Here is a 13340-nt window from a genome sequence, read left to right as displayed (position 1 = left end):
TCACTTTTGCAGCTGCCTCCCCCCCCCGCTCCCGCTGCCTCTCCCCCGCCCCCACAAGGACTTACAGCAGTTTTCAAAACTCCCTGAGAGTTTGAAAATCACTACATTTAGGGATAAATTGACCATTTTAGCTCTGAAGACCCTCATAATACACCTGCTTGATGACAGTACAAACCTGGTAATGCAGCATTCCTACTTCTATACATATTGTCAGAAAATTGATCTGGGAGTTAAGAATTGTCAGATGACCATATATTTATCTCCCAGATAAATACCATCAAGTTACAATGATGCCTCAGAATACATGTTGGTTAAAGATATGCGAGAAGCTGCTCTATTGCTTGTGAATTCTGTTTCATTGATTCAGGGAGCTTCACTTGGAAGCATTCTGAGAACCTGGCAGAAAGTAAATTGTATTATAGTAGACTCGTTAGTACCATTTGTTGCAAGCTGAGGATTTGACAAATTATCCTGTGTGGCATAGTGGCTGGTGTATGTGACAAACTATGTGTATGTGAGAAACTAAGTTCACATCCCTGCTTACCTATGAAGCCTACTGAATAAGCCTGGGTAAGTCAATTGCCCTTCAGCTGCACCTACTGCTAAATTTGTTCAGAAGCTGCAACATACCTCTAAGATTCTAGAGAAAAAGAGGTGCACATATAACAAATACATCTTGTTTGAAGTCTTCCTCCAGGGAAAGAACTATTAGATTTCAAGGCTCCTTTCAGTGGCTGCTGAGCTGTGGGTTTTCTAGATAGTGTTGGGCTATCTGTCAACCTTCATTCTCCCGTCTCCAAAATGAGATTATTGTTGACTTACTTCATGTAGCGGTTGTGAGGATAAATGAAATAAGAATTGTAAAGTACCTTGTATGTAAGAATACAATAACTTGTGTATGTGCACATGTACACACATACATATGAAAGGATAATGCCTCCTATAAGAGCTAGGGAACTAGTTAAGCTAGTATTTCTACAGGCTGCTCAAGAAAGGGAACAGAGTAAACATGGCTGGTCCATTAAAAAAATACATATTAAGAAAGGTGTTGTTTTTTTCAGTAGTATGGACTATCCATTTACCTAGAGAGATCCAAGATATATAGTGGTCAGCATAACTTCTTCACAGTGTCTTTCCAGTAGACCTTCATGCCTCTCCTTCTTAATTCATTCATAATCCCCTATAGGACACTTATCAGACCCAACTAATTTTCAGTGGCAGGGTTCCCACTGACTTCAGCAGGATTTAAATAAAGCCATGAGACCAGCTTGCTTTGCTTGAAATTGCAGAAAGTGCTTTTTAATAAATGACAGATGTGAAATTGAATGAGAGCAGAACACACCTTCCTATTTCCAGACAGACTTCAAATCTTTGACTTTTTCTAAGAGGCAAATCATGTTGTAAATAATGTAACAGTAACACTAATGTAGTAAAGATTTGTACACATGATGCAGATATGGTACTCCAAGAATCTGGTAGTGGCTTTGAAAACTCATGTGTGTCTTGTACAGAAGCTCTTCTAATGTTCTATATTTTTGTGAATAGACCCTTTAAAATGACTTTGAAAGGCAACGTGGACAAGTCAAACAATAACCAGGACTGCAGTCAGACATAGTCTTGCAAAAATGTATTCAGCTCACTTTGAGTGTTACCTAGTTAACTCTTTAAGCCAGAGTCAACGTTGTTCAGTTCATCTCAGTGCTTAATTTTTAAAATTAGATGTGCTGGCGTTCAAGAAAACTTGCCAGACCTTTGCTCAGGGACATTGCCTGTATCTTTAAGTACTCCAAGGTAACTCTAGCTCCTCCATTCCTCTTTTATTCCAGTTGGTCACCCTCCCCCAACCTGCTGCTCAACAGGGATGAATAGTAGTTTAGAGCAGGGGTCTCCAAACTTTTTGGCCAGAGGACAGCATCAAATATCTGGCAAGGTGTGGAGGGCCAGAAAAAAAATTTAAATATAAAATTTAAATAATTAGAGATGGAACTTAGATGAGTGAATGAATGAATGGGCTCATTCATTCAACCTCTTTGGCCCTCAGAACACCCTCCAGGCACAATCAGAGCACAGTTCTGGTCATGTTCAGTTGAGTGGGCCAGAGGCTTTCAGGGGACAAGAGGTTGGCTGCGGGCTGGAAAGAGGCTTGCTGTGGGCCGCATCTGGCCAGGGTTTGGAGACCCCTGGTTTAGAGAACTGGCAAAAGATGGGGAAAGAGCAGCAGCTTCAGTCTAGTCTCAAGCTTTGGAGCATGTCAGTGCAAGAACTCTGCAACAGATACATATCTGGGTCTCATTTCAGACCCTTCTGGATCTCACACCAAGGGCGCAATCGTAACTTGCACTGGAAGCAGGCAAGCCAGTGGGCCTACGCTGCATCCAGTGCAAGTTTGGGGCCAAAAGCAGCACAGCCTGAGGCAAGGGGAAGCCTTTCCCCTTAGCCTGTATTGTGCTGAAGTGGCCCAAATGGGTCTACTCGAATCTGCGCCACCTTGATGAGGTGGTACAAAGCTGAGCAGCCCAGAGCTGCACCGTGCTGCCTGGGAACAGGGCCAGGATCCAGCATAACTACCAAATCCTGGCCTCACCTCCCACTCCCTGCCCACTGCTGGGAACGCCTGCCACCCACCCTCCCCGAAACCTCCCTCCCGCCCTCTCCATGCCCCCTCCAGACCCCTGCATGGGGCCCGCGTAGGCGCAGGGAGGCCAGCGCACATCCATGCTTCAGCCTATTTCCCCTGAAAATGGTGCACAAAAGAAGGAAATTGCGTCCGCCCAAGTGAAGAGCAGGATAGCGCCCAAACTGGTGTAGAAGCCTCTACTACTCCCAGAAGTGTGAAAGATTGTAGGTAGTCAGTGGTGAAAACAAGGTGCTCTGCACTTGCTCAGGGCACTCATGTGTTTATTATTGCTTCATATACTTTATATCCAAGCCATTGATAGGGTAAGCCATTGACAGGTTTTCCCAGGGTAAATCTCAGTTTCTTTTGGCAAGAGGACTTTATCCAACAACTGTGGCACCATAATATCTTTCATTGACAATCACAAGTCAAAAGATTAAAACTTAACCCCAACAAATAATTCAATAGGAGCTGTATTTCCTTTTCATTGCTAACAATAGATAATAGATAATAGACAGATAATAGTCCAGCCCTTGGAATAACTTCAAAATGACTGATTCTGAAATGGGTTATAAATCGTTCAAGTCAGTTGAATAGGCAGAGAGAAATGCTTAAAAAAACCCAATTCAGATGAATTGGTAGCTTAAAAAAATATTGCATGTGAGGGCCAGAATATTTTTCTTTTTTGACTATTGGTGATAGTGCTAGACTTTTTGTTAACTTTTGGATAAAATATAATCTCATTGCAAAACTGAAAATAATACTTTCATTTCTTTTAAGGAGTGATGTATATTGTTCAGAGTCTCCTAGTATGCCTTCAAAGTCAGAAGTAAAGGAATGCAGTTCTCAGACAAATAATTCTTATGAGTGCATCTTTCAGCCTTTTTACCTTCTCTCAGGATACACTATGTGGATAGAGATTGAGCACTCATTGGGAACACTTACATCTCAACCAGTGTGTATCCTTCCAAAAGAAGTAGGTAAGTAAACATCTTTTGAGAGAGTGTTCCATTGTCTGATTCAGAAATCTTATGGTTCGTTGGCAACCTTCAGTCTCAAAAGACTATGGTATCGCGCTCTGAAAGGTGGTTCTGGAACAGCGTCTAGTGTGGCTGAAAAGGCCATTTCGGGAGTGACAATCCCTTCCACACTGGGAGCAAGTGCAGTCTATGGTTCATAGATTTTTCAATGAGCCAGTTGCGTACACTGTAACTTTAAAAAAAATTAACTATTGAAGAAGAAAACCATTTTAGAAATACAATGCAAAAAAACTCCTTGGCTAAGAAATATTTTTATCTTCCCCGACACTGGCATTCCTGGGTGGGGGAGGGGAACCAGATTTCTGAGGCATCTGGTCTGAGCAGCCCTTCCTCCTTGCCATCAGAGCCAGTTGCAACTGCAAAAGCTTTACACTTTTGTAAAGGAGGGGTCACTTTACACCAGTGGCCAGGTGCCTAAAGAAACTTAGTGTTTTCTCTTCCCCCAGGAATGCCCCTCTTCCCCAATGATTGTGCTTTTGCACTTGCAAGTGCACAGTACATTGCCCTCCTCATGGGACAAGGGCATGCTAACCAATTTATAGTGGTTTGCATCAAGTGACATTGCCAAGGATGAATAGTTTGCAAAATAGTTTTTACAAGTTCACATTATTCTAAAACAGTGGTTCCAAAACTGGTGGGTCACAACCAGTCCAATGTCCCTTTAAGGGGCGGGGGGGGGGGGAAGGCAGCAACACAATCCCCAGGATCACACTGCTGCTGGGGACAGAAGGGGAGTTTTCTACTAACCTGCAGTCCTGGGAGATCCAGCATTTGTGGGGTGCCTCTGCAGGGCTCCCCATGCCTGCAAAAGTGTAAAAAAGAGAGAAAGGGCACTGTCATTTGCAACAAAACAGGAAGTGCCTGTTTTTTTTCTTTTTTTCACACTTTTGCAGGCACAGGGAGCCCTCTGCAGACCTCACCCCCCAGACCTCCCAGGACTGCAGCACTGGCTGCAGGTAAGTAGAAAACACCCCTCCCATCCCAGGCAGTAACATGATCCTGAGAGTCATGTTGCTGCCTTCCACCCTAACCAACAACAACTTACAGTGTTCTCAGCTCCCTTGTAGGAGTTTGGGAAGCACTGTTCTAAAAACTATGGACACATGTTCTACCTGAGGGCTGAACCACTCCTGAGGTGAGATGAATTAGCTGCTTTGAGCAGGAGGTGGGTTCAGGGAGCAGCCTGTCCCCATTGGTCACTTCCACAGCTGTCTCACATCACTCCCATTTGCTAAATGGAAAATGAGTAGCTGCTGTTTCTTGATTGGGAAGGGGATTGGTATCACTGACCACCACCATTTACTTTCCATCTCGGCAGCTTCTTCTTCTAAACTGACTGGGTGGGGATGATCCTGAGAATGGAAACCCACAAGCCCAACCTGTTTAGAAGAAGTGGTGGAGGAGGTTGATGGGCAGGAGCAGGGCCCATGCCTTCTCCAGAATGGGGAGAGAACTTTAGCACTACTTCAGATGCTTGTTCAACTTGGACCAGAAATCTTATATTCCCCTTTCAAGGTGCATATAATACAGTGAACCTCAACTCTCCTATAGCATGTCTGTAAAATTATACAAATATCATTTACTGCCTCCATGCATACATATTTTTGTACCGCCTTCCATTCTTTATCTTTTATTTTTTTCACCTCTTCTTGAAGCATTAATTTCCTTTGGTATTTAAATTATGAAGCCAGTGATGGTGGGAGCTAGTGTGTGGCTAGCCGTGATAATATTAAAACTGAAAGAAAATTAAATATGTGCAGAACAATTAAGAATCACCACAGCATGCAATAACCAGATATTGAAAATAAGAAATAATTATTTTCAGTACCTCTACTTTTCTTTTCCATTTCCCATCATTTGCTTTTTACTTAACCTTGCTATATCTTGTCTTGAATTAAACATGTACATCAGTACTACTATATAGTGCACTCTCTACTAATTCAGTAGAGAGTGCCATATATAATTCTGTGGGATTTCCTGTAGCATTTTGGTACATCCATGCTTTTGGATAGTATATCACTTGATGAGGTTCTGCTTAGAGAGATTAACATACGGAGTTTCTGGTGGTGTGTAGAATAGAACTTCAGAATACTATTCTGAAACATCTTGAAAATGAAGGTTCTTAATTCTGAAATATCATTAATACTAAAAGTGAAACTTCTGCATTTTTCCTCACTTTCACAACAGAGTGAATGCTTACACTCACAGAAAACAACAGTTTCCTGATTCCAAAGATCAGAAATTATTGCTTGAGGAACATCTTCACCCAGTTTGGTTTGCTTATTGAAAGACTGATTTAGCAACTGGCTCCCACAGATTGATATTGCACCTGCATTAATGCTTTGTCTGATGGCCAAACTAGTTATAATTTGACACTGCATTTGATGCTCATGTGTGTTTCATTTGCGAATAAAATAGGCAAGGATGGGCAAGGGAGTTTAATGCTAACATCAAGGGTGTGCGTGCGAAGGCTGAACCTTTATTATCTGTGCCACCTTGGAAAATATTCTAAGGGAAAACTAGTGAAGAAACATCCTTCCCCTCTTCCCTGCTATACTTGCCTAGAGAGTATTGCCCCAGATACTTTTTCCCCAGATAGCCTTCAATAGTGGAAGTGAGATGGATGGAAAGAAAAGCCCCTGAAGCCTCAGAACATGGTAGGATAAGGCAGGAGAGAGGGAAGAGGCAGGAGAGGATGGCTTTATCTTTGATTGCTTATTACATGAATGGGGCAGGTATGCCATTAACAAATATGTCTATTTTGGCCCTGCCGCTCCGGTGTATGGTCCCATATTAGCATACATAGCCAATTTCCTTGCAGTTCCTTGCTATTCTTTCTAGCCTGGGTCAGCATCAGCTTGATGGAAGCCCTCAGGCACAAATTCTGCTGTGGTCCTCTCTCTATAAATGCCCCCTGCAACACCTGGTAGGTGTTCTGTGGCTTATTGGGTAATGGAAAAAGGCATCAGCTTCCACAATGGTCCTTTCTCTTTCTTGTGCTGGCCATTTTTAAATTCCTACATACTCTTACTCCTGATGCTGTATGGGAACAGGACATTCAAAAACTTTCAAAGGGCTGACTCCAGGAAGGAAAAGGACCTTGTGTCCCAAGTTTTTGTAGGCTTGCCATAACCAGGAAAGCTGCAGGGCAGTATGGTGCATGACCTGGAAACTGCTTCCAGATTGCACCAGCCTGTGACCAGCTTCCAGCTTTAGGGTCATGCCAGCTTCCGGGTCATTGACCGTGTTGTGCCCCAGAATGCCTTACTGAAGCAACATGGTGCAACATCCAATGATGTGGATTGTAGGCTGGTGCAACCAGAAAGCATCATAGGGGTCATGTACCATATTACCCTGCAGTTTCCTGGTCTTGGTAGGCCCAGGTCCCACCACATACAACAAAACCGGTTACAAAACCCTAAGGAGTTTGAGAACTCCTGCTGTGAGTCATTCTAAAATGCAATATGATTTCTGTAGCTGATTTTCACTTCTGTTGTATTTTTCCCCTAATCTCTGTTCTTACTTTTTAAAATTAAGACTTTCCTGGGGGAAAAATTGCCAGACTTTGTATAGTAGGTCTTGTATTTGCATGGACATGTGGATAATAGATTAATGCAATTTGGTGGCAGTCCTTCCCCAATATGACTGAAATGGTAAAAGTATTGGGCTTGACTGTGGAAAACCCAGTGTTCAAATTTATACTGTCTTAACAGTTTGATCCTATTCCCCTGCCACTCATAGCATGCAGCCAGACCAACAGAGTGCACATAGAGTGTTTTCTATGTGGGGGAGGGGGGTGATTACAAAACCAGAGAGGTAAGTGAAAACGTTTTTATTTACCTCTCAGTAGACTGCCTGGTTGCATATGGGTCTCTTTGGACACATGCCAACCACTGCTGGTATAAATCCAATGAGATAAAAGGGATGGAGTGAGTGGGAAAATCAGGAATAGGATCTGGTGTGGATTTTTTCCCACTAAAATCCACCCCCTCCAACCCACTCCCCACACCACTGAAGAACCATTTAAATCAGGGTTGCTCACACTTTTTTTGGCTCGAGAGCTACTTTGAAACCCAGCAAGGCCCGGAGATCTACCAGAGTTTTTTTTTACAATGTTCGCGCCATCATAACATATAACATTTATGTCTACAATGTATGTTGGTGTACCTTGAGCCCCACTGAGTATAACAGGACTTACTCCTGAGTAGACATGCCTAGGATTAGGCTGTGAGGCTGCAATCCTAGCCACACTTACCTGGGAGTAAGCCCCATTGAGTACAATGGGCCTTACTCCCAGCGTTTCCTCCCAGAGGCACCTGAAGGGGGGGGGTCGGCACTCCGCGATCTACTCATTTTGCCTCGCGATCTACCGGTAGATCGCGATCCACCTATTGAGCACCCCTGATTTAAATGGTCCATAGGACTGGGCCATAAGACTCTTACTGGGTAGTCTTGTGCATTTTAGCATATTGTAGCCCAGGATCGTTGAGAGGTAGGTGCTGGATTCTTATGCTGCCATGGCATAACTTAAGAAACCTAAGGCTGCTTGGGAAGATCCCACACTGTGGCTCTTTCCTGTTCCAGTATTAACCTGTCTTTCTTGTGGTTGACATTGGGGAGGAGCTTCAACCTGAACTTTCCCCATGTGGTCCTAGGTTTCTCATGTTACACTATCGAGTGGAAAGGAATGGTACTCCTGCAGCTCTCATGCCATCAGAATTAAAAATGCAACTTAAAACAGATCATTTGTGAAAGGACAAATGAAATAACTTCCAGGGAGGTAGTTACGTAAGCCTGTCACAGAAAAACATACAAGTCTTGTAGTATCTGAAAGGCTAACAGATTTTTGCTCTGCCATAACTGTAGATGAGTAGGGAACAATTAATGAAAGGTTCTTTAGGATTCAGCTAGAGACTAAAGATCAATAAACCAATCAAACCTTTTTTGTTTAATTTTCTAGTGAAGCCGTTTTCTCCCTCTAGTGTAAAAGCAGAAATCACTGTGGAAGGGGAACTGCTGCATGTAAGCTGGAATAATCCGGAACTTCCAAAGAGTGATCTTCAGTTCCAGATTCGGTATGCTATCAGTGGAACAAAAATTACCTGGAAGGTATGGTCTGACTTAATCCAAATTGGCCTGTGCATGACTAGAGCTCTTGCAGTAGTGTTTTTTGTGATATCTGTCATAATGTGTGAATTCATTGATGCAAAAGAAATGCCATTAATATCAGAAGCATTTGGTAAGAAACACCTGCAATATGCCATTTTTATTCTTACTGGAATCCCTAGCAGAAGCCTGTGCAAGGTTTGAGATTTCATTCTGTCATTAAAAAATAATTTCATTTGATACTAGTTTAGACATTCTTGCTCTTACCTTTTTTTTACAGACCTATGAAGTTTCACCTGTGTCAGGTAGCTCTACCAGTATAGATGTGCAGGAACCCTGTGTAATATATATCGTTCAGGTACGCTGCAGTGTGATAGATGGCGTAGGCTACTGGAGTGATTGGAGCAGACCTGCCTATACTGTTGTTAAGGATATCAGAGGTCAGTGTAGTACCAATCTGTTTGAAGCTATTTTTTTTGTAAGTAAATGAATGTAATGTAAACAGTGTTTTGCTTCTTAAAATTTATTATTATTTTTTTTCAGTGTAAACTTTTTTTTTCAGCTCCTTTGAGAGGACCTGAATTCTGGAGAACAGTTACTGAGGATCCTGTAAGGAACCAGAAAAATGTTACTTTATTTTGGAAGGTAAACTGGTGGAGTTGGGGCGGGAAATTATATTATATATTGGGGAGTGAAATTATACCCACCCACCCACGCACGCACACACATCATATACAGGTCCAACCTTGTTATACACGGATTTTTTATACACGGATTTGACTCAACATGCATGGCCACTGCAAATGAGAAGGAATGTACTGATCCCTGGAGAAGGGGAAAATGCATAGGCAAGGGGCCCTTTGCATTTCTAATTGCTGACTGCTTCTCTACAACAGTAAGAAAAGCTGTTTTTAAACCACAATTGTAAAGGGACACACTTTTTAATTTTTTTAAAATTACTTTTATTTAACACATTTTATGGTATCAGCAGGGAGTCCCAGAATCAAACCCCTGTGAATGTTCAGACATGACCTTATTAGGAGTAATGGAGGGGCAAGAAACCTGGAAGTGGGTCTTTAAATCTATTTTTCCACTCTTTTTTTATCCACTGATATTTTTTATCCACTAGAGCTTCTGGAACGGAACCCTAGCGGATAACGAAACACAACCTGTATAGAAGTATATATGGGTGCCCTCTGGAGAGAAAGGCAGGATACAAATTAAGTAAATGAATAATCAGTTATGTTTGTGCAGCAGTAGACCTTGTGCTGGGCAAATGGACCAATTGCCCCAAGCACTGAGCCTGTGCAACTGTAGGACACTATACTTCCCATTTTCCAGAAGTATAGTTTAAGACAATGGGGAAGCCTCAGAACGCTTCCCCAGTTGGTCCTGAAGTCGAAGGATGCTCCGCTGCACTTGGTAAATATGGGGGGCAGCGGCTGGCATTGTGCGGGAGGCAGCATTGTGCCCCAGGGCACCTCTAGGGCAGGTCCATCGCTGTGTTTGTGCTCTGTGTTGTGATATGACTGTTGCAGATCTTGGCTGGTTTTGAAGAGTACATGATTCAAAATACTGATAAAGTGATTCACTGGTTTTGTACTTTTTGCTAATGGTAATCAAGGACTTGTAGTAGGTTTCAAAGGGCCAAACTACACATAACATTGTTAAGAGGCATGTTTAAAACTGTCAATTTCTCTTTAACAAAAAGCCATAATCAAAAGCTCCTGATCTGGGTCAGGACTATGATGCAGTCAGTCCCTTTTCCTCTGCACCGTTTTCCCATCAGAATCAAAGCCGCCAAGTTGCTCTTTACTCTCCAGAATGACCATTACAACAAATACCAACTTTGGGGACAAACTTCAAGGGAGTGATTTTTGCCCTTCCTTAACTGATTTAAGAGAGATCTTTAAAGTGATATTTCTTCTATAATAAGAAGAGGGAGAGCAACTTCCCTGTACACCTAGCATAGTATCCTTTCCAGTGGCTATTTCCTGGTGTTGCTTTTGTATCTTTTTAAAAATTATGAGCCCTCTGATCAGGGAACAATATTTTAATTTATTTTCCTATGAAAACCATTTTGTGAATGCTTTGATTGAAAAGCAGTATATACTTTTTTTAATTACTGCTTTTCACAGGAAAATAGCACAGGAGAAAAAGGTCAATGCCTCAACACCATGGTCTTGATCTGGATTGACTCTTTTGCAGCTGCTTTTTGCTTGATCTTTTAATTTCTGCTATATAAATAGGTACTGGAGTCAAGCATCTCTTTCTTATGTCCAGCAAGACCAAAAACTATGTTGATTTTTTTTGGTTAGATCTTTTAATTTCTGCTAGGTGACTTGAAATGCTGATATAGTGGAATTATAAAAGAATGGAAGCTGTGATCCACAACAGTAACAGGGTGGGGGAACCTTTATGCAACCCAGCCCTATCCAAAATGAAATGCCTTATGTGTGTTGATTTTTCTTGCAGCCATTGTTGAAGAATCTTGCACTATGCAGTGTCCTAGACTATGTGGTAGAGCATACAACTTCAGAAAACGTGACTTGGTCTGCCTATGTTGAAAATGATACTAGCTATACATTTTCATGGGCAGAGGATATACACACCATTAAGATTCTAGCTGTCAACTCAATTGGAGCATCCTCTGTAAATTTTATTTTAACCCTTTCACAACAAATGAGCACAGGTAAGCACCACAAGTATTGTATTAATTTAGAAATATCTGGAGATTTTTAAGATTTGGTAACTCATGGCACAAAATGTTAATAGCTGAAGTTCTTGCATTTTAGAATATTTTAGTATTTACATAAATGATATTGTTGGAGTGGTGAAGCAAATGATGTTTTATTTTCAGAGAGCATTTGTTTTGCTGGTTTAGCTTTTGAACCTAATTCAGTCATTTGCAAGTGAATTTCATTTATACGAATGGAATGTACAAGAATAAATCAAGAGATTGAACATAGCCATCCTACTTAGACTCGGGGTGCAATCCTACCCTATGCTGAAAGAGGCAAGCCAGGAGGCTTGCACTGTATCCAGAGCGGGATAGGGGCCAAAAGCAACTCAGCCGGAGGCAAGAGGAAACTTTTCCCCTTACCCCTGGGCAAGGCGCCCTTGCCTCTGTGGGTCTCCTTGGACTTGCGCCACCTCAAGAGGTGGGGCAAGTCAGAGGAGAGAGGAGCGGCTTGAATTTCCCCACAATTCCCTCGGGAATGGGGGTTGGGATCTGGCATAACTGACGGATCCCTGCCCTGCCTCCCACTCCCTGCCTGCCTGCCCCTGGGGCCGCCCACTACTGGCCCTCCCCACCCAGGACACCTCTTTCCTGCCCCCACCCCGCCTACCTCAGAGCCTCTGTCGGCATAGAGGCTTATTCCTCTGCATGCCGACCTAGCCGACTCTTGGGTCCAGGTCCAAGTCAAGGGCTGGATTGCACTCTCAGTTGGCTGCTGTCAGTGTCAAGTCAAAATTGTTTATTGTATTAGCTAATAGTCATCACAATGAGATAAAATATATACGTCGAGGTGTACATCAAAATACAGTCAATGATGAAATAAAGTCAAAATCAGGCACAAGGCACCTACACCCATCATATTAAGGAATATCCTTTACAGTCTACTGCTATTTCCCCCAGATATTTGGCACGAATAGTTCTAGCAACTTTAGCAAACAACGCTGCACTATAAGTGACAGATGGGTCACAGTCAGAAAGTAACCAGCACAGTTTCATTTGTAGATTCTCCCCTTGTAAGGTAGCTAAAATAGGCTCCAGAAATCTTTCCCTAGGATTTTGATAGAGCTGGCAGAAAAGCAGGTAATGTGCAATATCCTCAATCTGTCCTGCTCCACAAATACAAAATCTCAAATGCCTGGGAATGGACAAATATCTGCCATCTAGAACTGCCGTTGGCATGGTTTGAAAACGCAGTTCGGTGAACACCTTTCTCAAAGAGGCAAAGGTAAGTGAATATAAATATTTTGCTCTTGAGTGACTTACCGGTAATTTCAGGAAACGATATAACTGAGAAAAAATCCTGATCATTATCCAATTTAAAAATCCATTCCCTCAGCATTGGTTTAATTTCAGAAAAGACAAATATATCAGTAGAAAGAGCTTTAGATTTTAGGAGCATTTGCACTAAAGAAGCCCAACCTCCTCTTCTCCACTGCTCTGCCAAACAGAGTTTAGGAAGACGATTTTCCGGCATATCCAACACTCTCTTATAATATGAAATTATGGCTAAGGCTGCCCTGGCCTTTATAGATACCATGCCTGTCTCCGTTCTGAGAAATGCTGCCGGAGTGCCTGGGGGAACAGCCAAGATGTGCCTCAAAAATTTATTCTGAGCAACTTCGGGAATATGTACGTTGTTCTGCTTTATACCCCAGATCTCTATACCATATAACATTTGGGTAATTACTCTCCCCCAAAAAACCTTTAGAGCTGGAATTACCAAGTTTCCTCCTCTAGAATGGAAAAATTTTAATAGAGCATAGCTTGATTTTTGTGCTAATGTTTTAACATTTTGAAGTTGGGATTTCCAGCTATTTCTTTCATCGAAAAATACACC

At 42.2% G+C, this 13340-nt stretch overlaps 1 protein-coding gene across 1 annotated transcript in view; it reads left to right on the top strand.

Annotated features, from left to right (window-relative positions):
- LEPR (leptin receptor) overlaps window positions 1-13340 on the top strand; it is a 60839-nt gene that overhangs the window by 28012 nt on the left and 19487 nt on the right. Inside the window, exons 9-13 of the mRNA XM_066624183.1 lie at window positions 3398-3597; window positions 8618-8766; window positions 9044-9203; window positions 9326-9408; window positions 11239-11455. Of these exons, the coding sequence (XP_066480280.1) occupies window positions 3398-3597; window positions 8618-8766; window positions 9044-9203; window positions 9326-9408; window positions 11239-11455 (809 nt within the window). The remainder of the gene's footprint in view (window positions 1-3397; window positions 3598-8617; window positions 8767-9043; window positions 9204-9325; window positions 9409-11238; window positions 11456-13340) is intronic.

Source organism: Tiliqua scincoides, chromosome 4, assembly GCF_035046505.1.
Source record: "Tiliqua scincoides isolate rTilSci1 chromosome 4, rTilSci1.hap2, whole genome shotgun sequence".
Classification (NCBI taxonomy): Eukaryota; Metazoa; Chordata; class Lepidosauria; order Squamata; family Scincidae; genus Tiliqua; species Tiliqua scincoides.
Note: the sequence above shows the minus strand (reverse complement) of the source record. Positions and strands in the feature narration are given on the sequence as shown.